The 27,689-nt window shown below is 43.6% G+C and overlaps 1 protein-coding gene across 1 annotated transcript; it reads right to left on the bottom strand.

The window, feature by feature from the left end:
- Positions 1 to 27,491, bottom strand: LOC309553623 (uncharacterized protein). Its single transcript, XM_082254907.1, has 3 exons — positions 27,229 to 27,491; positions 1,523 to 1,792; positions 1 to 241 (listed from the first exon to the last, which is right to left on the bottom strand). Exons 1-3 carry the CDS (start codon positions 27,290 to 27,292, stop codon positions 147 to 149), a joined length of 429 nt encoding a protein of 142 aa, XP_082111033.1. The 5' UTR covers positions 27,293 to 27,491; the 3' UTR covers positions 1 to 146.
- Between the last annotated feature and the right edge of the window lie 198 nt (positions 27,492 to 27,689).

The raw sequence follows: 27,689 nt of genomic DNA, 5'->3' as shown, positions 1-27,689 counted from the left end.
ATATACGTATGCAGATATCATAGCATTCTAATGCCTCAACAGATGCATTAAGACAATAGTATTATTATACTTGCTAGGCTTGCATGTCATAAGTACACAAAAAAATGCCTTAATGTATAATGCAAAGAATCTTCTAGAACAAATATTTAAAACAAAAAACTGGTAACCATCAGCATGGCCAAGATGGTGGCTAATACAGGTTCTCTTATTCCACTTCTTCCAATGTCACCTGGAGTGGGTTCTGAAATAAAAAAAAAGTGGCAAGCATATCAGAGGATTTGTAAAACAATGCATCCTTAAAGAATAACTGTGCTTTCTACAACTATCCTTTTAACCATGCCCTCCCAAAGGCTGGTCATAGATGCCTCATTCTTTTTTGAAAATTAAAAAAAACAAACAAAAAAAAGCTCAAATGCATTTCCCCATCCACACATGCAAGGTAATTAGAGGAATCTTCTCCACTGTACCATTGTATTTTTACAGCAAGACTTCTCCTCAATGGGCTGCAACTGGCTGATCAACAACAGTTTTCCAACAGTGCCATTCAACAGAAGTCATTCAGCTAAATTTTAAACCATCTATGGGCAGCTTTATACTCAACTGTCCACCATCCTGTCAGACCCACACAGTGCAACACATGGCCCCACAAAAAACTTCTCTGATTAGTTCTAAATATTTTTTTGCTTTCAAGGAAAATATATCATTCATTCCTATGGAAAGGCCATCTATCTCGTAACCCAATGACACCTGACCTCTTCATAGGGATAAATGGGATTCATCCACAAACATATAAGATTTTGAGATTGTCTAGGAGAGTTTTTAGCAGAGGTTGAACAGTTCTCAGTGGGCCCTACAGAATGGATATGTCAGGAAGGATCAGGGATAGTTGTGTATAGGACCCTGGAGGGGTAAAAGAGGAGTTATATAAGTAAATAATCTGGATGGGAAGGAGAAAAGTGGTGGTGCATGTGCCATCACTGTAAGGATGGTACAGGTGAAGATGATGTATTGGAAGGAGATGAGCAGTACAAGTGGAAGCACCGAAGGGAAAACAGAGAGGAGCAGACCAGGTGCAGACACTAGAGGAATTGGAGTGAGGAGAAGTAAAGGTGAAGATACTGGAGGTCAAGAAGAGAAGCAGTACAGGCGAGGACACTAGAGGGGAAGGAGAAGAGTGGTAAAAGTTGGGAAACTGGATGGGAAGGAGAAAGGTGGTGCAGTTGCCATCACTGGAGGGGAAGGAGGATGGCACAGGTGAAGATGATCCAGAGAAAGGAGGTAAGTGGCACAAATGGGAGCACTGAAGGGAAAGGGAAGAGGAGCAGTAGAGGTGGGGACACTGGAGGGAGAGGAGAAGTAAAGATGAGGACAGTGGAGGGTAGGAAGAGGAGCAGTACAGGGGAGGAAACAGGAGGGGAAGGGGAGGAGAAATAGAGTACAATGTTGTAAGTAGAGGACATTGTATGATTTTGATAAGGAGAAGGATATTTTGTGAAGAAGATGGCATAACTCTTTTACTTACTTTGAATAATCAACTTTTTAGGGTAGCTTTTGGTTTTAAACTGAGCCTCACAAGTGAACTCTTTCTCATGCATCTCTTGGGTGACCTCTACAATACAGGTTACATTTGGGTTGTTTCCTGTCTGAGAGGTGCAGCTTTTGAATGTCACATTGGCTTTGATGGTTAAATTAACATCCAGGCAGTTGGTGCAGGGCAGTGTGCACGTGATGGCTCTATCTTCACCCTCAGAAATATTTTCTGGCAAATTCAACACAGGAACTGGGGGATTACCTAATCAAAGAAAGAGTTACATTGTCAGAACATGTCACAAGATTTACAGGTTGAGTTTTCCATTATATAGAGCAATGGCATAGAGAAAAGAAAGTGCTGGTCAGATCTCAAACCTGTTTACGTAAGATTGGAATTTTTTAAAGTAATTTTTTTTTCAAGTAAAAAGTGGAAAAACCCTTTGTAACAGAACCACGATTCACACTGTGTTTGTGGGCTTCCATCAGTATACAGCTTCCTCCAGTCTTGAACATAGATACTGTATCAGATATTTCAGCCGCCCTACATAAAAAAAACTAGCCTGAACTTAGCTTGTATGTGTCTGAAAACAACAACTCCTTTATTGACAGTCTCACACAGAATATAAACAGACATGGGGGAATCCCCCTTCTGATCAGATTACCCCATCAGGTCACGTCCCTCATTATATTATCATATGCAGAAGAAATTGTATACAGAAATTGAATTAACCTGAACTAATTATCTAGCAATCTGGACAGAAAGAATATGTGAGTTCATTAACAATTAACAATGGGACAGACAGGCTAACAGAATACACATCACACCTCAATACACATGCAATAGGGAGAGACCACCAGTGACAGACTGTCTGTCTCTGACATTGAAGAACATGGAACAGAGGCCAATGTGACTAGCTCCTTCAATTAACATGTTCAGAATCAATCAGGCCAGGAATAGTCTTCACATATTTCTTGAGATACATGGCTGACAAACATCGCTGTCCCATTTGAAGTAATTCAAACCATATTTTAAGTGTCCATAAAGTAGCTGTCCATCATTTCCTTGGTCACCCTGTGTCCATAATAGACACAGGGTGACTTACGAATAAGAGGGGCCTAGGGAGCTGAGACAGGGATTTCCCAACTTCTCTAAGGTAGGCTGGGTTCCACAGGCCCCCCAACCAAAGTGACTCTCGTCACACGCATTAACTGTTGGGCAGGTTTCAGTGGAGTGTGTGACTCCTGGCAAATTTCATGTTGCTTTTCTGAAGAGCTAAATTAGGCCAAGGAGCAGGTTATGTATGTCATTGCTCACTTTGATTGTACATGAAAGCTAAAATCAAAGTATGATCTTATTTCCACACTTACATTGGTCCAACTTGGAATAATGTAAGTATGAAAACCTGAGGATCACTCTGGAAGTGGAGAATCACTGTAGTAGTCAGCCCTACTACAGTAATAGCCGTGATCTTCGGGGTCCTATGCTCTGACACTGACCACAAGGGGCATATATACTGCGAGGCAAACAAGGCGTTTACCTTGGGCGACATTTTTCAGGGGAGCAGTTCTTCCCCCAGGAAGAAGGTACACTATGAGCAGTGGCGTCAGTGCAGACCACACCTGAGTGACACCTGCCATAGGGGTGACACCAGGGGTGGCCACGGACTGACTTTTCGGTGACAGGGGAGCAAAGCGGAAGCAGAAGGCAGGGGTGGCTGCAGCCTCTAATCCCAGAAGTAGCAGAGCAAGTCGGAGTCCCGGGCTGTGATCATGTCTTGGCAGTCTCACTACACACAACTGTTAAAAAGGGCTGCAGGAAAGTGAGAGTCCGGTGTAGTTTTTTTTTTTTTTGGGGGAGGTGGGAGTACCTCCTGTTGTAGTATGGGGGGATATTCTCACCCCTCTTCCTCTCTTCCTCCCCCCTCTCTCTCTCACCCCCCATCTCTCTCTCCCCCTTCACCTCTTCCCCCTCTCTATCACCCCCTCTCTCTTTTACCCACTTTTCCCCCTTCCCTCTCTCTCTCACCCCCCCTCTCTCTCTCACCCCTCTCTCTCTCAACCTCGTATCTCTCTCACCCCCTCTCTCTCCCACACCCCCTCCCCACTCTCTCTCTCTCCCACCAACTCTTTCCCCCTCTCTCTCTCACGCCCCCTCCTTCACCCCCTCTCTCTCTTCCCCACCCCTTCCCCCTCTCTCTCACCCTGTTCTCTCTCTCCCCCACCCCTTTCCCCCTCTCTCTCAACTCTGCCCCTCTCTCTTCCACATCCTCTTTTCTCCCTCTCTCTTCCCCCCTCTCTCTTTTAACCCCCCGCTCTCTCCCCCCTCCCTCCCTCTCACCCATCTTTCTCTCTCTCTCTCTCCCCTTCTCTCTCTCCCCTACCTCTTAAGAGGTGGGGCTCTAAAAGGAAGAGGTGGAGCCTAAAGAGGAAGAGTTTACAGATGAAGGGGTGGATCTTAAACAGGAAGGGGTGGGACAAATTTAGATGGGGGCACCTGTTTTTAGAGAATGCCTTGTATGTTGAAGTGTAGAAGTAGTGGTTCCAGTGTCAGGATGACTGCCCCACAGCCTGCACCTTTCAGCAAAGGCAGGGCTCATATTTTTTATTATTGCTAGTTCAGTTTATGATGGTGTTCAGTATTATTTTAACACCTAGAACTGCCATCCTTACTATGGCCATAGTAAAGTAGTAATGGGGTATATGGTCCAATAAGTATTTGTGTGTACTGTACATAAATGTCTATGCAGAACAGCAAAAGTTCATGGAATCCACTTGGAGCATTCAGGGTAACTTTCTGCTGATCTCAATGCACCAGATGCAGCACCTCTGAAGAGACTGAAATATCTCTAGGCAAACAGATAGGAAGAACAGCAGTGAGCAATCTGGGTGTAGTATTTTAACAGATTTATTGTGGTAAAAAAAGACAAATGGCTACTCACACTGTGACAGTTAAAATCAGGCTCATCACATAGTGGGGGCTTCCAATGGGCTTCCAATGGGCAGTCTCACAACAACAGGGAACCTCAGACTGATATAGGAGTACTGGGTGGATGGACCAAGGGAACACCCTGGGGAAGGGGCACCAAACTAAGTGCAGCATTAATACTACTGAGAAATACTTTTAGATTAGTAACTCTCATGGGAAGAAGAGATGGCACTTTTTTATATGTATTACAGTATATGTAATCCGGCCATTGTAAACTCTTCAAGAAAATCCTTGGTTTGTTCATACAACTTGTAACAAATGGCTGTTCAATCATGCGCTTGGCTTCCCCATTGCCTGCTGTTATAAGCTCCTTCTTGCTGATATCAGGGACAGCAATAAACAAAAGGAAATCAGAAGATTAAGTAGCACATTAGACAAATTGAAACTGTCACTGACTATTTTGCTTCAGGCAGGTTTAGAGATGAATGGAAGGGCTAAAACTGGAATAAACTGTCTATAGCAAACTTTAAAGAGGTTGTAAACCCTCTCTTTGAACTTGTAAGTAAATAAGGCTTACCTATAGGTACAGTAAATACCTCCTAAACTTGCACCATTTAGGAGGTATTTACTTTTATTGCAGTAGATGACGTAATCGGCGCATGCACTCTGAAGCAACGGCCACCCGTGCCGTTCCTTCAGAGTCCTGTGCCATGATCGGTGGCTCCCGCGTGCATGCGCAGGAGTGACGTAATCGGGCCTCCGGCCAATCAGATGGCTGGAGGACGCGAACCAGGAAGTAGGACATGTCGGCCGTCCTGACGCTGAGGGGGCGGCACTTCGGGGGCTTCGTTCTAAGGTAAGCATATCATAATGAGCTAGTATGCGATGCATACTAGCTCATTATACCTATGTCTTACAGGGTTTTTTTTTTTTTTGAGGAGGGTTTACTTCCTCTTTAACCTCACGGCAGTTTTCTTGATGTATATTTTCAGTGCAATGTGTTTTAGATGTGCTTTACATGTGCTACTACTTTCCCAGAGGAAGATGAGCTTTGTACCAAAAAGGTAGTTTTTGCACCAAAAATGTAGCAAGCACCTTTTTTTTTATACCCCCCACTCTAAGGCTGGCTATAGATGGTTCTAATCTAATCAGCAGGAACCAGCCGAGATTCGAACCATGCATGGGCAGGCTGAATGTACCAAGTTGACAGATCAATCAACTTGGGTACAACCAGGCTGCTGGATCTTGCATGTGATTATTGCTAGCAGCTAGTATAGCCACTAGCAATATTCACTGTCTTCTCCCGGTGGGGATGGCTCCCCCCCCCACCCCCCTCCTCGCCGGGAGAATATAATGGCTTTTGACGGTAAGGAATCCCCTGTCAACACTGTCTGTGTTTGCAGGAAAGAAATTCGCTCTGTGTATAGGCTGCTTAAACTACAGAAGGTTACCTAGGGCAGGGAGGCAGGGTGGGTTGGAAAGTATGTGTTTCTCAAGTGAGATCACAGACGCCTTTTCCTTTTAGAGCATTTTTTTTTTTTTTAAATCAGAATAAACCTTGCATTGAGTCTTCTGAAAGGATAGGGATTTATTACTGCTCAGACTTTTTCAGTTCTGTGTGTAACTTAAGTGTTTGGTTCGCGCTCTGCGTGTGGCTTCGGGTGCGGGAATCACAGGCCGCAGAAACGCTAAGGTGTGAACCTAGTGTAAAGTTGAACTCTAGGCAAAAAGCTAAATACACGGATGAAATACATAGATGGGAGCATTTTTACCTGCCAAATATTAGCATTTCTGTCCATCCAACTCTGATTTATCAAGCTCTGCTAGATTGTACAGTCAAGCTGGTAACCTGCGTTTCTTATACTGCATTTAAATTAGAACTTGTGTCCAGACTATGCACATGCTTTATATATTCTCATGAAGCAGGTAAAGTGTTTTTTAAAACAAGTCCTTATCCAGCCTTGTAGCTATATTCCATATATATATATATATATATATATATATGGCAGAGAAATGAATCTTTAGGCTTTGTGCACACAGGCGCTTAGCAGCTCCTGGCGCTTTCTGGTGCTTGGGAAGCCATACGTGTTGTGTACATCCACCAATACAAGTAAATGGCTGAATATGGGGGGCATGTGTAAACACCAATGAGTACTGCACCAGCATTTACCATGCATGCGTGTACGGAGCTTCTCCCCCAATGCAAACTACTCCCTGAACATCTGCTGGGTGCCGGGACAAATTCATTCCTTTGTGCATTGGTAGGAGGTATGTCATTCCAGCCTGCCAGTGAAAATGTCCAAAGATGGAAGAAGTCAGAAAACAAATGTCAGCGTGGGCCGCTAAGCTAGCAGACATAACATCGTTGGAGTAAAGGTGAGTATTGTTGAGCTTAAGGCCTTCCTGCACCATGGACAATTTTCTATTTTTTATAGACTCCTTTAAACCTGGCAGTAGCATTTTGGCAGAAAAAAAATAATTGACGCTTGTAAACACGCTTATTGGTTTCGTAAAAGTGAATCGCCCTGAATGCCCAAAGTGACAGTGTCCCCGGGTATATAATTGGATGCCTGAAGTGATCTCCCCTCGCAGTGCTCAACTGTATGAGCTATTATACTCTTCCTAATCTGATCCACAGACCACAAACATTATTGGAAAGCTTGTATAATTAGTGCACCACTCCTAAAAAAACTAAATACAATGGTCTAAGTCCGAGATATACTGTATCTGGTTCAATTTCTAGAGAAATGAAAACAGTGACACACTATATTACCAAAAGTATTGGGACACGTGTCTTTACATGCACATGAATTTAATGGCATCCCAGTCTTAGTCCGTAGGGTTCAATATTGAGTTGGCCCTCCCTTTGAAGCTATAACAGCTTCAACTTTGCTAGTAAGGCTGTCCACAAGGTTTAGGAGTGTGTCTATGGCAGGGTTTCCCAATACATAGATCAGGGATTCCCAAAAAATGTTTCCCTTGGAACCCTTTGACGTGGTATAGCCAAACTTTGGAACCCCAACAAAAAATGGGAGCCATAGAGTAGAGCAGCGCAGCACACCGAAGCGCAAACCTTTCAATGAGCGGAGTGTAATGTTCTCTTTTGCTGGCAAATTATTTTTATATCCGGTTTAATTGTTGACAATTGTATTCGCATGTCTGCAGTTGCCTCAAGTCGATTTCAATACTTTGTTTTGTTGCAGAGTAAAGCGAGAATCCAGTTTCACATCGGTATGTGTTGGCGAATGGCAACAGAACTTTGATTTCCCGCTTGTACAATTCTGGGTATTCTTTGCGTAAATCACCCCAAAAAGCAATAAGAAAAACTTCTTTAAATGTTTGGCTTAGTTGACTGTCAGAAGTTATATCAATCAGATTCTCAAAATCTACATCAGAAAAACTGGCTGGCTTGTCTTTTTTTAATGGATTTCAAACCCAGTCATTATTTTAATTCAAGAATGGAAAATACTGGTTAATGGAGGTGATTAAATGGCGAAGATGATCTACAATTTCATTGTCAATTTAATTTTCAAGTTCAATTTCTGATTCTTCCAGAAAATCCTTAAGTGTTTGCAAAGAGTTCAAATTATTTTGCTCAACAGATGAGGTCCAAAACTGCAGTTTACCAGACAGTGAAAATATTTTATCTCTTGCATTAAAAATATTAATGTTTTTTCCTTGGAGTGATAAACTTACGTCATTTAATTTTGTGAATATGTCTGCAAGATATGCTACTTTGGATAACCACAGAGTGTTTGTTAATCGATCAGATAATCCAAATTTATGATCCTGGAAATATGCAAACAACTCTTGACACAATTCAAACATTCTAACAATGATTTTACCTCGTGATATCCAACGGACTACTGAATGCAAAAGCAGAGCAGAGTGGTGACTACCCATATCTTCACATATAATTTTAAATAGTCGTGACTGTAATGGTCGACTTTTTATAAAATTAATAATCTGGACCGATTTGTCTAGCACAGTTTTAAGTGAGATTGAAATATTTTTAGCTACCAGTGCATGTCTGTGAAGAACACAGTGAGAAATGGTGCTGTTTTTTTGCTACATTTCTTATTTGTGTCACAGCACCTGCCACTTTGCCAACCATTGCTTTGGCACCATCACTGCATACATCTACACATTGTCCCAATTTATACTGTGTGTCCATGAATTTCTGGATACAGTTAAATATATTCTCACCAGTGCTATGAGTTTTCAAAGTTTCACACAGAAGCAAGTCTTCTTCAATCTGTTTGTCAAAATGATATCTAACAAAAACCAACAAAATCGAATGTCCTGCAACATCTGTGGACTCGTCTAATTGCAGTGAGTACCCATCACATTGATGTAGTTGAGAAACTAGTTCAGTATGGATGTCATCAGCAAAATCATGAATACGGCGCAAAACTGTGTTGTTGGAAAGTGGCACAGCTACAATTTTTAGACTCAACTTCTCACTTAAAATACATGACACTATTTTTTTTGCCCATGGTTTTATTAGTAATTCCCCAATTGTGAGTGCTTCTACTGCAAGTGCTATGCGGTAACTCACTCTGTAAGAAGCCTCTGTGGCTTTTTCATTAGCATTTTAAATTTTTTTTGCTCATAAATTGTTTACTCTTCTGACACTCCTTTAGATTTCGCTTAAAAAAGTCAATGTCTTCATCTTTGTACTCTGTGTGGTTTTGCTCAAAATGACAACGTAATTTAGCAGGTGCTAATGAACTGTTTGGCAATATTTTATTGCAAAGTACGCATTGTGCTTCGGGACAACCTTCATTTCTGGCACTTGTGAATCCAAATGACAAGTAGCTATCATCATAATTTATTTTCTTTGTTTGAGAAGAACATTGGCTAGCATTGTGTGTTTTTCTTTCTTTTTTTTTTTTTTTACTTGTCACTTGTCTCTGCTATTTGAGGAAAAGTAGATACAACTATTTCAGGCATGTTTTCTGGATTTTTAGTTGTAAGTGTTGAACAGGTAGAAGTAGTAATCATTTTTCTCTGAAGAGTTCCCTGCTTTAACCAGCTTTCCAAATTCATGGTTGTTTATTGGTAAAAAATAAAACACTTTGAAAATACAAATCTCACAACCTGACTGAAAAGGACGCTGATTTTGATAACACTCTTAAGCTGGCCATACACTAGTCATTCAAACTCATTTTCGAAAAACAAAAAATCGGCTGTGAGAGCAGACGATTGTGCCATCATGTAATGACCAAATTTCGACCCATAAACCGTTCAATGGACATAAATGAATCCATTTTTCATGCAGTTTGTCACATATGCCTAGTGCAAACAGTTCGGCGGAGAAACAAATTAACCTTTCAATTTATCGTTCATTCGGCAGAATTTTTCAAATTGTTTCTTCGATTTTTTTGGCTCTGAAAAGTTAAAAAATGATTTTCTATTTGTGCCCATTAACTGGACAAAAAATGAAAGATCGGATCACATGACAGATTTTCGAACGATTTTTCGGCGAGTGTATGGCCAGCATTAGAAAGAACTGAACTTAAGCAGGATTTTTGAGTTAGACGTGGAGCAAAAAGATTTGAACACTTTGAAAAATACAGTTAGCAGTTTTTTGCCCCTCACAGAGCCCCTTACAAGTAGCCTTGTAATTTCCCTTACAGAGCCTTTAAATGTCCCTAGCAGAGAATTTCAATGTCCCTGACAGAGTCTTTCAATGCCCCTGACAGAGCCTTTTAACCACTTAAGCCCCAGAGAATTGGCTGCTCAAAGACCAGGCCCTATTTTGCGATTCGGCACGGTGTGACTTTAACGGACAATTGCGCGGTCATGCGACGTTGTACCCAAATTAAATTGACTTCCTTTTTTTCCCACAAACACAGCTTTCTTTTGGTGGTATTTGATCACCTGTGCGATTTTTATTTTTTGCGCTATAAACAAAAAAAGAGCGACAATTTTGAAAAACTAATATTTTTCACATTTTTTTATATGAAATTCTCAAAAAGAAAATGTAAAAATCTAAATTTTTTAACATTTTAGGCTAATTTGTTTTCTGCTACATATGTTTGGTAAAAAAAATCGCAATAAGCGTATTTTGATTGGTTTGCGCAAAAGTTATTGTGTTTACTAACTACGGGAAAGATTTATGTCATTTTTATTGTTTTTTTTTTTTAACTAGTAATGGCGGCGATCTGCATTTTTTTTTGCGGGACTGCGACATTGTGGCGGACAGATCAGACCCCTGACTGACATTTTTGACACTTTTGGGAGTACCAGTGACATTACTACAGTAATCAGTGCTATAAATATGCACTGGTACTGTAAAAATGACACTGGCAGGGAAGAGGTTAACTTTATTGGTGATCAGTGGGTTAAATGTATCCCTAGGGGGTGATTCTAACTGTGGGGGGGGCGTGGCTTGTGATGTAACCACAGAGACATACGATCCTACGTAGCAGGATCGCATAGCCTCTGTGCTTACATGAGGGAGAATGACAGACGGCTGTGTTTACATCAGCCGTCTGGCCTTCTCCCTCTCCTGCGGAAGATCACGAGTGGCCGGCAGACATCAGAGCCTCCGGTCACACGCGGGGGGATGTCAGTGAACGAGTGGGGGCGGGAGCGCACCTCCGGTGGCGCGCACTCGCCCCCTGCAGGCTCCTGGGCGAGCGACGTAGGTCGCTCAAAGAGTCTTTAAGTGCCCCTGACAGAGCCTTTCATTGTCCCTAACATAGACCTAACAGAGCTTTCTATCTGACAATAACAGCGCTTTAACAATGAACTCCACTCTCTATCACTCCTCTATCTCGAGTGATAGAAAATGGCTGATGGCAGGGCGGGCTGGCTTACTGCTGGGCGGGCTGGCTGACGGCTGGGCGGGCTCTCTCATAGACGAGCTAAGTAAGTGGCTGGCTGATGGCAGGGATGGCGGCAGGGTGGGCGCTAGGGCGGGCACTGATGACAAGGTGGGCTGACGGCAGAGCGGGATTAAGATCACACTCCCGCGATCTCTTATGAGATCATAGTTGAGCAATCTCTGCTGTTTCCGACCTTCCGGGAACAGCAGGTAGTGGCAGCCATCTTGGATGTGGCAAAATACAGCGGAACCCCAGTTTTGTTCTCACGGAACCTTAGGGTTCAGTGGAACACCAATTGGGAAACGCTGGTCTAAGGGAATGTTTGACCATTCTTCCAGAAGCGCTTTTGTGAGGTTAGGCACTGATGTTGGATGAGAATGCCTAGCTTGCAATCTCCACTCTAATTCATCCCAAAGGTGTTCTATTGGGTTGACATTAGGACTCTGTGCAGGCTAGGCAAGATCCTCCATCCCAAACTCATACCTCCCACCATTTGAACTTCAGAATGAGGGACACCATAGGAAGACCTGCGGCGCACATAGAGCGCCATGGTAAAATGTAGGCGTGACCAATCACTTAGCAGTGGGAGAGGCTTAAAAGATGTGGTTAAACAAAACCCAGTCTTCCTTGTACCTATAAAATATGCTTTGATTGCTTTGTCTGAGCCTACCTTAAAGAAGAACTTCATTAAAATAGTCAGAGACTGCATAGTAAAAAGAAACTGTTGAGTCAACAAAGACTTTGGTGAGAAGTATATAATGTATAGTATTGTGTATATAGCGCAGGAGTGTGTAAAGCAGAGCACAGGAGTTGGGGAGTGCTGCAGTCAGTGATGGGTTTAGGATACATAACGCAGACTACAGGGGTCCAGGTTGTGTAATGCAATGTGTTCAAGAATCAGGAGTATGTAACGCACAGAGGGCTGTAGTCAGTGCTGAATTCAGGAATACATGATACACACAGAGAGCATGGTCCAGGAGTACATAATGCACAGAATGCAGGAGACAGGAGTGTGTAATGTACAGAATGCGAAGACAGGAGTGTGCAATGTACAGAATGCAGGGAACAGGAGTATGTAATGTACAGAATGTGAAGACAGGAGTGTGTAATGTACAGAATGCAGGGGACAGAGGTACATAATGTACAGAATGCAGGGGATGGGAATATGTAATGTACAGAATGCAGGGGACAGGAGTGTGTAGTGCACAGAATGCAGGGGACCGGAGTGTGTAGTGCCCAGAATGCAGGGGACAGGAGTATGTAATATACAGAATGCAGGGGACAGGAATGTGTGATCTACAGAATGCAGGGGACAGGAATGTGTAATCTACAGAATGCAGGGGGCAGGAGTGTGTAATGCACAGAATGCAGGGGATAGAAGTGTGTAATGTACAGAATGTTGGGGACAGGAGTGTGTAATGTACAAACCCAATTCCAAAAAAGTTGGGACACTGTACAAATTGAGTACACAGTGAGTAAAAAAGGAATGGACTAATTTACAAATCTCATAAACTTATATTTTATTCACGATATAATATAGATAACATATCAAATGTTGAAAGTGAGACATTTTGAAATGTCATGCCAAATATTGGCTCATTTTGGATTTCAGGAGAGTTATGGGCCATACACACTATAAGATTTTCTGAAGACTTTTTCCTTTAGACTTACCAAAACCATATAATATGAGGTCAGACCTAAACACTTTCAATTTGTATGCAATCTGGCAGGCCCTTGCACTACATAGAAAAGGTAAATCTGAAGGAAAAAGTCTTCAGAAAATCTTATAGTGTGTATGGCCCTTTACACATTCCAAAAATGTTGGGACAGGTAGCAATAAGAGGCCCGGAAAAGTTAAATATACATATAAGGAACAGCTGGAGGACCAATTTGCAACTTATTAGGTCAATTGGCAACATGATTGGGTATAAAAAGAGCCTCTAGAGTGGCAGTGTCTCTCAGAAGTCAAGATGGGCCGAGGATTACCAATTCCCCCAATGCTGCGGCGAAAAATAGTGGAGCAATATAAGAAAGGAGTTTCTCAGAGACAAATTGCAAAGAGTTTTAAGTTATCATCATCTACAGTGCATAATATCATCCAAAGTCCCATCCAGACGTCGTCTTTTTCAGGCAAGACCTTGCATTTTCCAACATGACAATGCCAGACCACATACTGCATCAATTACAACATCATGGCTGCGTAGAAGAAGGATCCGAGTACTGAAATGGACAGCCTGCAGTCCCGATCTTTCACCCATAGAAAACATTTGGTGCATCATAAAGAGGAAGATGCGACAAAGAAGACCTAAGACCTTGAGAAACTAGAAGCCTGATTAGACAAGAATGGGACAACATTCCTATTCCTAAACTTGAGCAACTTGTCTCCTCAGTCCCCAGACATTTGCAGACTGCTATAAAAAGAAGAGGGGAGGCCACACAATGGTAAACATGGCCTTGTCCCAACTTTTTTGAGATGTGTTGATGCCATGAAATTTAAAATCAACTTATTTTTCCCTTAAAATGATACATTTTCTCAGTTTAAACTTTTGATATGTCATCTATGTTCTATGTTGTATTCTGAATAAAATATTGACATTTGAAACTTCCACATCATTGCATTCTGTTTTTATTTACAATTTGTACAGTGTCCCAACTTTTTTGGAATCGGGTTTGTACAGAATGCAGGGGACAGGAGTGTGTAATGTATAGAATGCTGGGGACAGGACTATGTAATGTACAGAATGCAGGGGACAGAAGTATGTAATGTACAGAATGCAGGGGACAAGAGTTTGTAATGTACAAAATGCAGGGGGTGGCTCCATCCATTTCCCCAATCCCATTCTGGCTCCATCCATTCCCCCCGATCCCATCCCGGCTCCATCAACCACCCTGATTCCATTCTGGCTCCATCCACCACCCTAATCCAATCCCAGATCCATCTGTCCCCTGATTCAATCCCAGCTCATTCATTCCCTGATCTCATCCCGGCTTCATCCATTCCCCGATCTCATCCTGGCTTGGGCCATTCCCGGATCTCATGCTGGCTCCATCATCCCCCGATCCCACGCCAGCTCCATACATCCCTCCGATTCCCAACCTGGGCTCCATCCATTCCCTGATCCCATCCCAGCTCCAACCTTCCCCTTGATCCCATCCTGGCTCCATCCATCCCCCTGATTCCATACCAGCTCCATCCATCCCCTGATCCCATACGAGCTCCATCCTTTCCCCCAATCCTATCCTGGCTCCATCCATCTCCCTGATCCCATCCCAGCTCAATCCATCCCCCTGATCCCATACCAGCTCCATCCTTTCCCCTTATCCCATCCTGGCTCCATCCACCCCAAGATCCCATCCCAGCTTCATCCTTCCCCCTGATCCCATCCCAGTTCCATTCACCCCCCTGATCCCATCTCAGCTCCAACCTTGCCCTTGATCCCATCCTGGGTCCATCCACCCCCCTGATCTCATCCCAGATCCATCCATCCCCTGATCCCATCACAGATCCATCCTTCCCCCTGATCCCACCCCAGCTCCAACCTTCCCCTTGATCCCATCGCTGCTCCATCCATCCAACTGACCCCATCCCAGCTCCATCCATCCCCTGACCCCCATCCCAGCTCCATCCTTCCCCCTGATCTCATACCAGCTCCATCTATCCCCCTGATTCCACCCCAGCTCCATCCATCCCCCTGATTCCACCCCAGCTCCATCCATCCCCCTGATCCCATCCCAGCTCCATTCAACCCCTGCTCCAATCTAAGCTCCATCGTTCCCCCTGATCCCATACACGTTCCATCCATCCCCTGATCCCATACCAGCTCCATCCTTCCCCCTAATCCCATACCAGCTCCATACATCCCCCAATCCCATCCTAGCTCCATCCACCCCCTGATCCCATCCCAGCTCCATCCTTCCCCCCTCACCCTCTTCCCCATGCCTTCCTCCTCTGCAAGTGGAGTACAGACAAATCACAGACCTCAGATCAGCCTGTCCTGGCAGAGTGATGTTCTGCTCCCCACCTACTCCTCTCTGTACAGGAAAACACAGGAGGAGGAAGGGCTGGTTCAGTGCACTCAGCTCTGCACTGTCTGTATGTCAGAGGCAGCCATGGAGGGCTGCGGGGCATTCCGCGATTCAGCCCTGATTCGCGGGGACTCTGGGACAGGGACCAATTTCTGGGATAGAAAAATGCTTAAACATTCCCATAGACACACTCCTAAACCTTGTGGACAGCCTTCCCAGAAGAGTTGAAGCTGTTATAGTTGCAAAGGGTGGGCCAACTCAATATTGAACCCTAATGACTTAGACTTGAATTCAATAAAAGTTAATGTGCGTGTAAAGGCAGGCGTCCCAATACTTTTTGTAAACTAGTGTATGTTTATTCACTGCCGGTTGATGCCAAGAAAATGAGCCTTAACTAGGTTGCACAAGGCCATTGTTTATTATTGTAAACGTAATGCATTTACCTTTTAATATCCTTGACTCCCCTTGATACATAGATGCACATATGTCAGTGTGTGTGCTGTGTAGTGTAATGTATCTATCTTCAGTAGTGTAATTACTGTGCAGTGGTTTCACCTTATGGTCATCGTGGCCATTGTGGGTGTCTGATTGGTGAATCATGTCGTTTGATCGTCAGCAGAGACCACATTATGTATATTCATTTAAAGAATTACTGCACTAATATGTATATTAGTCTGCCCCACTCAATGATAAAAAGTACCAGCTTTATATTCATTTATCATTAAAGACCCAACTAAAACCAATAATATATAGGTCACCAACTAGTGCTACTGAAATAGCTTACATGTACCATATCATCAAACATGAACCTACAGCCATACCTGGAAACTTGCCTGGAACTGGCTCAGCAATGCTGGAATTTCGAATCTGTTTCCAGGTCATTGCTGGATTTGTCAAATCTACAGTATGGCAATCCCCGCTCTATCACTGCCGGGTCTGTCCCCTATAACAATGGCTGCTGGTACTTTGCTTCCACCATATCCAGGCTATGCACAGTGTCATTGGTTGTTATGGTCCTCGCAGCCCACTAGCCAGGGCTGGGTTAAAAGCATCATGAGCCTGGTGCTGAGAATTTTGGTGGGCCTTTTAATAAAAAGAATAAAATGAAAAGGCAAACAAATTTTTGATAAAATAAATTAATTATTTAAACAAATTAAATTCAATTAAATTAAATAGAGGAGGGGGTGAGAGAAAGAGGGGGGTTGAGAGAGGGGTGATGAGGGGGGTGAGAGAGGGGGGGGGCAGATGGGGTGGGAGAGAAATAGATGGAGTGAAAGACAGAAAGAGTGAGTAAGAGAGGGAGGGGGTGAGCGAGAGGGGGATGGGTGAGAGAGAGAGTGTCTTTGGGTAGTCTTAGTAGGGTAGGAATGTGGCGCACATAGTGTGCCATGGTGAACTGTGGGTGAAGCCCCATTGTGGTAAGAGGGGGAGGGGCTGCCCTACATGCAATGCATGGGAACATGTGTGCTTTGTCACATCTGCATGATGTAAATAAAGCCTTACACTTTCCAACCATGTAACAGGGGTATTTACTATGACAGACCCTTCTCTGCCTCTCTGCTAATCTCTGCATCTTTATCCACCTCCTCTCAGCATACCTGTGTATTCTGAATCCCCCTGCTAACATCTTCACCCCAAACCATCCCCCTGCACCCCCACATCCCTTTATCTCTCCTTTGCACCCCCCCCCCCCTGCACACCCCCTCTTTGATCATGTTTTCCCTCCAAACTGTAATCCCTTCTCTGTTTGCCTCTGGTTTGCCCCCCATCCATCTGCTCACCTTTTACAGGATTATAAGAGGTTCAGGGACTGTAGGATTGGGCTCAGGGAGTTTGGCATACCTATGAATGCTCTAACAATTTACATATTAATGCCACCCATGATTTACATATCAATGCCATCCACAATTCACATATCAATGCCAGGATTACCATAGCAATCATGTGTACACTGCACACAGAGCAGGGCTGGGCAGCATTAGTGACTCATTCACACCACTTGGATGGGCCTATCTTAAGGAAAGGGCCTGGAGCTGCAGCTCCAATAACCTCTATGCTAATTTGGCCCTGCTACTAGCCCCCTCCTACCAAGGAAAACCCCAGACTGTGGGATTTTTTTCTCTACATAGCTGGTAAGGTTGAATAAAGATAGGGGTCCATCCAGTTAAATGTGTGTCTGCTATTTTCTATATCCCTGCACACTGTGTTCACTAAGAAACTGATATAAAAGTTTTCTTTGAACTTACATATAAATTCTTACGTGTGGATTCTTTTTGGATCATTACTTCTATGTGAACTGAAAATAGACATATTTTATGTTTTTGCAGCATTATTTGCTGTTTTTTTGTTTTTTAATCTGTTCAAATAAAATTTATTGATTTCATATTAGTGTTACTGGTTGTTCATATATGTCCACTAAATAATCCATGGCTACTTTGTACTGTTTGAAATGTTCGGTAACATATATGGATGTGGGCAGATAGCACATCATGCTGTAAGCTGAGCTGCACATGTTCAGCCCAGTTTATATGCTGTAGAAGACTGTGAGCCGGCAGGTAGGGGTATTTTATTGCAGAAAAACATTGCATGTCTCTTCTGTGATAATAGCCTGCCTGCTTGCAGTCTGTTGTAAAATGCCTTCAGTTCTACTTTAGCTGAACACACTGTCCTAGCCAGGTCCTGGGAGACTGCAGCTGTTAGAGGCTCACTCCCAACATCACAGGAACAACTAATATTCCTCATTCAAAGTCCCTGACATTATCCAGGGTGTGGATATTGGCTTCTTCTTTGACCCTTTGCTGTGTGGAGTCACACCTTTTACTCCTGTGTTGCTAGGAGTAAGCCTATAAAAACTGCAGTGTCCCAGAACTTGGCTAGGGCAGGTCAACACTAACTGGGAGTTTTTTGGCCAGACTTCTTGGGTGGCGAGTGATGGCCTACAGGTAAGCACATACATTAAACCCCTTATCTACCAAGGTACATTTGTAAATGTCCTGGTAGGGGTTAAAACAAGCTTGGTATTGATTTTTTTCAGCCAATTCTCAGGTGCAAAGGTATGCGCACAGGGTGTGCTGGATGTGCCTGGGCACATCCTAATCACCGTGTGGTGCCGATTCCTCTGACTTCCTTGCATCCACCATCTCTCCCCTGCAGTGCTGCCAGCTTCCCTCCTCTCCTCTCTTGCTGTCTGCTGAGGATGTTTCAGGAGTGATGAATGAACACAGTGAGTGATCTGTACCAATCACTCCTGTGTTCATTCTTAACCTCCCTGGTGGTCTAATTATGTCAGGATTTCTGTGCTAAAAGCGGTACATTGTTTTGCATAGAAATCTGTTTTACATTTTAAAACACATGCCCTACCATTCCCCGCCGTCCTTCCGCTGTCCTCCCGCTGTGTGCTCGGCAGATGCTGGCACCCGTCTTCCGGTTCCCTTCCCTGTGAGCGTTGCGATGCAGCGGGGTGGAACCGGCGGCAAATTCAAAAATGTAAATACACTAAATGACATGATACAAAGCTGTGATCCTAACGGATTACACTGTATCATGCCATTTCACCACAGGATTTCACCTGGTGACCTTTCCAGTGCCCTGCCTGTGCTTTTCCAGTGCTTTGTGCCTGGAAAATTTTGAATGACCATGGCGTCCAAAAAGCGTTTTTTTTTGCGGAAAAGCGCTTTTAGATGAACTGGAAAACAGCGACAGCGAAACTGAGTTACTTGAAGAACTGAGCGATAGCGATTCGTGGGAAAATTCGTCATCAGGTACGGAAAGTGACGAAAGCGACGATTCTGATGTCTCTTTCTGGCACATAGCTCCGTTGGAAGTTCTGAAGAATCATTTGATATACTTCCCAAATTCCACAAGCGATGTGCCAGAAAGAGACATCAGAATCATCGCTGTCGTCACTTTCCGTACCTGATGACGAATTTTCCCACAAATCGCTATTGCTCAGTTCTTCAAGTAACTCCGTTTCGCTGTCGCTGTTTTCCAGTTCATCTAAAAGCGCTTTTCCGCCAAAAAAAAACGCTTTTTGGACGCCATGGTCATTCAAAATTTTCCAGGCACAAAGCACTGGAAAAGCACAGGCAGGGCACTGGAAAGGTCACCAGGTGAAATCCTGTGGTGAAATGGCATGATAGTGTAATCCGTTAGGATCACAACTTTGTTTCATGTCATTTAGTGTATTTACACTTTTGAATTTGCCGCCAGTTCCACCCCCCTGCATTGCAACGCTCACAGGGAGGGAACTGGAAGGCAAGCGCTGGCAATCGGCCATGCACAGAGTGGGGAGAGACTATGAGGAGGATGGGGAGGACGGCGGAGAGGATGGCGAGGGAGTGCAGGGAGGGTGAGTAACATTGAGGGGTAATCCCAAGTGTGGCTCGGGGTTATCGCTTTTGGTACTGAAAGTTAACCCCGAGCCACACTAGGAGGTTAAGTAAAGCCTAGTAAACTATGTTTACTATGCTTCAGTTTTTAAATGAACAGAAAGCCATTCAGCAAACAGCACTTCCCATTGATTCACTGTCCAGTGCAGCTAAGGCTGTAGAGAAAGGGCCTGGGGAAGCTCTGTCCTCACACCCTTTCTCTCTGTTTAGACCCTTGATATTTCACCAAAGCCCCCCAACGAGGCGCCTAAAAACATTGTAAAAAAAAAATAATAAAAAATAATATTGTAAAATATGATACAAAAAATTAAAAGTGTAACAAATAATACAAAGAAATAACAATACAAACTACTGACACAGTCCACTGCCCTACGTACATCAATCTCTGCTCTACTGACACCGCCCACTGCTCTTGCTGATGTACACACATGTGTGTTTGTGCTCCGGGGTACACACTCAAATGCAATAGGCTGCGCACACCAATGCTCAGGTATCATGTAAAAGTGATCCAGGAATATTGAATGGCCCACACCCCCTGCTCACTGGAGCTGTCCATGGTGTTTCCAGGGCTTTGCCATCGCTGTTGTGAGACAGTGGTAGATAGCTTCAGGATGGGAAGCGGCCATGGATTGGAGGACATTTGTTCCCTGAACTCCTCTGCAATGAACAAACCCATAGGTGACATGGGCTCCATGGCCATGGTTCCCTGGCTACCATAGCTGGGAAAGCAGCAAACCAAGCACAATCTGTGCTCATCACTGACAATGTAATGAATCAGCAAATGCAGAGAGTGAACATAGATACAAAACTGATACAATGTTGCAGAGATGGAATTCTGTAGTTTACCTTAGGAGGTGACCTGTATCTCATCTGTGAAGGGTTTCAGACCAGCAAACTTGTCATACAACAAAGTTTCCTTTCTGCAACATTTTATCATTTCTGTAGCTGATTACACTGTCGGTGGTGAGTACAGGAATCTACATATCACTTCTAAAGTAAATTGAATAGCCTACCCCTACCACCTCTACCTTCTCCCACCTGCTACCCCCCCCCCCGGTTGGAGCTGTTCCTGGTGTTTTCTGGGCTTTCCCATCCCTCCAGGGGGATGGCAATAAATGGCTCCAGCAACCTGAGCAGTGTTAATTTGGTAAACTAAAATATTTTCATTTTCATAATTTTTGTTAGCAGCATGCTTCTAGTGATAAAAACTAAACAAAAATAACCCCAAATTTTTGTCAATTGACAAAAACTATGACGTAAATCAGTTCTGATTTTCCTTAACGAACGAAAACAGAACAAAAAATGTGAGGGAGGGACGAAACCACCTAGTTTCTTTGGAGCTCCGTCTCTAAAGCCTGTGAGTGTTTCCCCTCCAAGCAAGCAAGGTAGCAACCGAACTGTGCTTAGTGGTGTGGCGTGCTCAGCACTGTGCAGCATTACAGGCCTTCTCAGAAGACTGTCCAGAGCACTGTGTGTATTACATGCCTCCTCAGACCATTCAGAGCACTGTGTGTATTACATGCCTCCTCAGACCGTCCAGAGCACTGTGTGTATTACATGCCTCCTCAGACCGTCCAGAGCACTGTGTGTATTACATGCCTCCTCAGACCGTTCAGAGCACTGTGTGTATTACAGGCCTCCTCAGACCACTGTCCAGAGCACTGTGTGTATTACAGGCCTCCTCAGACCGTCCAGAGCACTGTGTGTATTACATGCCTTCTCAGACCGTCCAGAGCACTGTGTGTATTACAGGCCTTCTCAGAAGACCGTCCAGAGCACTGTGTGTATTACATGCCTCCTCAGACTGTCCAGAGCACTGTGTGTATTACAGGCCTCCTCAGACCGTCCAGAGCACTGTGTGTATTACAGGCCTCCTCAGACCGTCCAGAGCACTGTGTGTATTACAGGCCTCCTCAGACCACTGTCCATACCACTGTGTGTATTACAGGCCTCCTCAGACCACTGTCCAGAGCACTGTGTGCATTACAGGCCGCCTCAGACCACTGTCCAAAGCACTGTGTGTATTACATGCCTCATCAGACCACTGTCCAGAGCACTGTGTGTATTACATGTCTCCTCAGACTGTCCAGAGCACAGTGTGTATTACAGGCCTCCTCAGACCACTATCCAGACCACTGTGTGTATTACAGGCCTCCTCAGACCACTGTCCAGAGCACTGTGTGTATTACAGGCCTCCTCAAACCACTGTCCAGACCACTGTGTGTATTACAGGCCTCCTCAGACCAGTCAGAGCACTGTGTGTATTGTATGCCTCCTCAGACCGTCCAGAGCACTGTGTGTATTACAGGCCTCCTCAGACCGTCCAGAGCACTGTGTGTATTACAGGCCTCCTCAGACCGTCCAGAGCACTGTGTGTATTACAGGCCTCCTCAGACCCCTGTCCAGACCACTGTGTGTATTACAGGCCTCCTCAGACCGTCCAGAGCACTGTGTGTATTACAGGCCTCCTCAGACCGTCCAGAGCACTGTGCAGCAGTGAAATCAGGTATAGATGGCACTTTTGTAATAAAACGCACACACAGGGGCACAGAGGATTAGGAAACAGAGATTATATAAAAAGTATATAGTGGCTTAATAACCACTTTAACATCATAAATAGTAGCATGTAATTCGATTTTTTTTTACTCCAGGCGTATATATGAGTTTGAAAATTCTAGAGAAATCCTTAAATAATGCATCAAAATTTAACTAAACACATTTGATTTTAGGTGACTAAAATAATTTTAGTTGACTAAAATGCGACTAAAACTAAAACGATTCAGATAACTAAAATAAGACAAAAACTAAAATGGCATTTTAGTCAAAAGACTATGACTGAAATTAAATTGAAAATTTGCATCAAAATGAACACGGATACTGAGAGGAAGTGGATTGCAGAACATTTGTTCCTTGATCAATACGATGAACAAACCCAGAAGTTTTTAAGGTTCAGAGCTGTCATTCCCCGACTACTGTAGACAAAGAATCATCTAATCAAGCACAATCTGTGCTCACCACTGACATTGTAAAGAATCAGCTACTACAGAGTGAACTGCTATACAGAATTGATATAATTGGGGGGTTATTTACCAAAACTGGAGAGTGAAAATCTGGTGCAGCTGTGCATGGAATTCAATCAGCTTTCAGGTTTTTTGTCAGTTTAAGGGCCCTTTTACACTGCTCTGTAACAGAATCACGGTAAAAACGCATATACGTTTTGCTATGTTTTATATGCATTTCCTGTGCGTTTCTGGTGTGTTTTTGGGTTGCCTGCACCTGTGAAAAATGGACAAGGGACTCCAAAAAATGCACCAAAAACGCAAATCGCGATACAATTTTACTGCGATTTGCCGCTATTTCTATTCATTTCAATGGGAAGCTGTGTTTTTGGTGCCGTTTTCATCACCGCACCAAAGATACAGTGGGCAGGACTTTTCAAAACTCACCACACTCACAGCACAGAGTTGTGAAAATCCCATAGGATTTAAAGGGGAACATTTTTTCTTGCATTTTTCTTGCAGAGTAGGGGCCTAATCGAACAAACTGAAGTTAGAAGCTGATTGGCTACTATGCACAGCTGCCCCAGATTCTGAGTGCTCCAGTTTTAGTAAATCTCCCCCAATGTTGCAGAGATGCAACTTCATTGTATACCTTAGTGATCTGTTGTTCACCAATGAAGGGTTTCAGCCCCTGTTCACACCGGTGCGATTTGTCATGTGATTTTTACAGTTCCAAATCGCATCACAAGTCGGACCCTCTTACCGGCAATGGAAACGATCATATTGGCCCGACTTATTTCACAGCGATTATGAAAAAGGTTTCTGCACTACTTTTGCTGATTTAATTGCGACTTGCCTAGACGTCTGTTAAATGAAGTCACAAGCCACAATAAAATCGGTGGTGCAAATCACACTGATCTGAGGCTTTGAAAGCGTGCTGAAGTAGCGTGATTTCAGAGCCGCACGGGTGTAAATCAGGGCTCAGTCTGATAAACTTGTCAAACAAGGAAGTTCTGTCTGATTTATGAGACTGTTGGTGGTGAGTACAGCAATCTCTATACACTTTGTAAACAGTGCAGAGGTCTCCCTTCTTCATTTCTATATTGGTGAATGTTCTTTAACTCTTCTGGTTCAATGAACTTACTGATGTGCTCTTGTAGCACCCTCCTACTAGGTAGGTGCTAGGTAAACATATATATGGCCCTATCTACTTATCAGGGGGACCTGAATTATCAGCTAGTCTGTCACACGTTTCCAGGTGTGCCTGTTGAGTCTGGGGAGTCTCCCCACTGTATCCAATGATGGATCTTGTTGGACAGTGGAGGAAACCTGGCCAATAGCACACTAGGGTTTATGACTGCCTCAGTGGGTGGAGTTTGCCGCAATGCACCCTGGGATTGGGAATAAATCTGGCGGGAGCATGTGACAGAGCATCTTTTGGCAGGAGCATCAGTCCCAGGAGGAGGTGTCGGCTGTCTCTTCTCCTGTCAGAGAGTGAAGGTGGTCCAGGCAGTCGGCCTAGGGGACCGGAGGTTGAGCTGTGCTGCAGAGAGGGATCCAGAGTGTTGCTGACTGAGTGGAGCTGCTGGGCAGAGGCCTCCAGGAAAAACAGTGTTGTGAATACTCGAGATCTGCCCAGGGGTCTGCCTAGGATAGGGGGCCACTCTAGAAGGTCAAGGGGATCCAGGAGCCAGCTAACCAGTAGTTGTGGCAGTGAAAGGGGGTGCCAAGTGTCAAAGCCCTGAAGATAGGGAAGTGAAAGGGGGCACCAGTGTGGGCTCTGAAGCGTTCATCAGTGCAGCAAAAGTGTACAGGTAGCTAACTCAGGCGAGAGTACCTAAGGGAGCAAAAAAGGACTTCTTTAGTCAAAGGCAAAGTTACAGAGTTAATGCAGCGTTAACCGGCATCCAGCCAGTGTTAACCAGCATTTCTCAGAGTCCCCGCCAAATTGTGCATAGTTCAGTTGCATTTCTTCACTTCCTGTGACGTTATCAAAGGTGTTTGATAACGTCAAAGGAAGTGATGAAACGCATCACCTCTTAAAACGCACGTCGTGACGCAACCGCGCATTGGAACGCAAGCCGGAACACTCTGCTCGCCACTCTGCATGTCAGCGCTTGTTTGTCGTTTGGAGTTTATTTTTGGATATGCTTTTAACCCCATGGGGGAAATACATTTTAAAAAAACTTTTTACACTATTTATCCCGCGATTTGCAATAATCTCCGGATCGCGGGCGGAATCGCGCTGACATGTGAACGGAGCCTAAGGCTACATTTACACCTGGGCGTGGTGTTTTCGCGCGTTTTTGTTACCGCGATTTTACCGCAATTTTTACCGCGATTTACAGGCGTTTTTACAGGCGTTTTTTTGTGCAGACGTTTTTAGATGGAATAGAGACTAATGGAAAACGCCTGTAATCTGCCCAAAAAGAAGCTCATGTACTTTTTTGAGCGTTGGGCTTTTTGCTCACAGCGTCAAAACGCTCAGATGTGAACAGGGGCCATTGAAATGAATAGGATTTGTCTTGTTGGGCGTTTTGAGAGCTGATGCTAGAGCAGAAAAACTCCCCAAAAACGCCCCAAAAGGCCTACATATGAACGGAGCCTATGGACTTCATGTTTGCACATTCATTTTGCACTATTGCTTATTTTATTTATTTATTAATACCATTGTCACCAATATAACTTTGATGTACTTCTGACCACATTAGAATCTATATATTTTATTTTATTACATTTTATATTTCCATTTATATATATAGAATCTATATATATACTTATTTATCACATTAGGAAATCAGCAAGCGCTGTGGATAGTCTCCGTCGACTATTGGTCAGCTGTGTTTACAACATGATAAAGGAAAATTTTTCACGGAGGCGAGCCGGGGCATGCACTGGTGTGAGTCATCAGGCAATTACACCACCTTGAGCAGTGAGTTCTTGTCTCTTCAATGTGTTTACAACAGCCAACCGTCCTTTTCTCTCATCGGGGGAACGATCGCGGGTGTCAGGCGGCAATTGTAGCTGCCTGCCCCGTGCATCGGAGTCCCTGCTGACGAGCAGGGGCAGGAGCGCGCCGGCGGCGGCGCGCTCTCCACATAGCTGCTGGCACGCAACCGACGTATACCTACGTCAGTTTGCGCAGGAGCGGCTGCCTGCCGCAGTATAACTGTGGTGGGCGGTCGGCAACTGGTTAACTGAATGAAAAACGAACAAACGGACCAAATAACAGATTTTCAAATGATTTTTCGGTTAGTGTATGGCCAGCAGTAGTAAATAACCCCCTATGTGTCCATATGGTTGCTCCAGAGCTTGGTAAATGAGCAGAAGCTCTGCTGACTTCTATTATCCAATCATGTGCAAACAGCACAAAAAATGTTTTTTATTTTCCTTAAACGGGATTGGGTATTCTTTGCAAAGGGAATCTTTACCTCATTTACTAAGCTCTGGAGCAGCTGCACTTCCAGAGAGCAACTGCATTGTAAAGTGCACAGTCTATTTGCCTTTAGTAAATCAGCCCCATAGGCTTTTACCAGAGTTTAGAGGCAGCAGAGTTTAGAGGCAGTCAAAGCTCCTCTCCTGAATGCAGACAAATCATGTTCAGGAGAGGAGCTTTTGGGCACAAAAAACTCCAAACGTGACTAAACGCAAAAAAAATGCATCTAGGCGCATAGCATTTCAGCAGTTAACCATTTCAATGGCCAGAATAATTGAAAATTCTGGCCAATGAGATAAACTCCCAAACACCAGACACTGCTATAGTCTGCTAAACTGGGTTGAAAAAAATGCAGCTTAGGTGAGGTTTAAATAACGCAGATCTTCTCCTGTGAGGATAAACAGAGTTTACAATTTGATCGCCCCTGATGTTAACCCCTTCCCTGCCTGTGTCATTAGTACAGTGACAGTGCATTTTTTTAAGCACAGATCACTGTATTAGTCTCAGACTATTAGTGTCAGAGTTGTCCACCACAATATCGCAGTCCCACTAAAAATCGCTGATTGCCACCATTACTAGTAAAAAAAAAATAAAATTCCATATATCTATCCCATAGTTTGTAGACGCAATAACTTTAGTGCAAACCAATCAATATACACTAATTAGGATTTTTTAGCAGAATATCTATTGGCCTAAATTGATGAAGAAATTAGATTTTATTTACATTTTTTTTTATTAAATATGTTTTATAGAATATGTAAAAAATATTGTTTTTTTTTTTCAAAATTGTTGGTCTTTTTTTGTTTATAGCGCAAAAAATGAAAAACCGCTGAGTTGATCAAATATCACCAAAATAAAGCTCTATTTGTGGGATAAAAGGACAAACATTTTATTTGGGTACAGCGTTGCACAACTGTGCAATTGTCAGTTAAAGTAACGCAGTGCCTTATTGCAAAAAATGGTCTGGTCATGAAGGGGGTAAGTGGTTATAATACAATAGGGACCAGCTTAAAAACCCATCACTTAACACAAATCACACTTTAGTTTCAAAGATTAAACATTACAACAAATACATTAAAAAGAAACTTACTGTTGGCTTTTAAAAAGCTGAGAGCGAGTATGGTGGCCACGATCCAGAAACAGGAGAACGCCATTAGACAGTGATGTTGATCTTGGTACAGAAAGACAACTGTTTGTCATTAAGGAGCAGCTCATGCAGGTCTTCTGCTTGCCTCAAAACTTTTTGGCAATAATAAAGAGGAAGCCGCTGAAAGGAACTTGAAGTGTGTGACAGTGCTTGCTAGAACTGATGATCCTAGGAAAAAAAGTGAAAGTACTTCATAAAAAAATGGTGTTCTAATAGGGTGGGAGGGATAAGGGTGACACAGGAAGTTGGGAAAGAAGTTCTACGAAGTGTAAGCTTGTATCAATAGTTTAATGAGTCCTTTTTGTTGATCTGGTGCAGTAGATCAAACATAGTTAAAAACGCAAATAATAAATAAATAAATAAATAAAAAAATTTCGTATTAAAATGTATATTAGAAAAAAAAA

The sequence above is a fragment of the Pelophylax lessonae genome (assembly GCF_965119305.1).
Source record: "Pelophylax lessonae genome assembly, chromosome: 4".
In the NCBI taxonomy this organism is placed as follows: Eukaryota; Metazoa; Chordata; class Amphibia; order Anura; family Ranidae; genus Pelophylax; species Pelophylax lessonae.
This window is presented reverse-complemented; position numbering and strand designations above follow the sequence as displayed.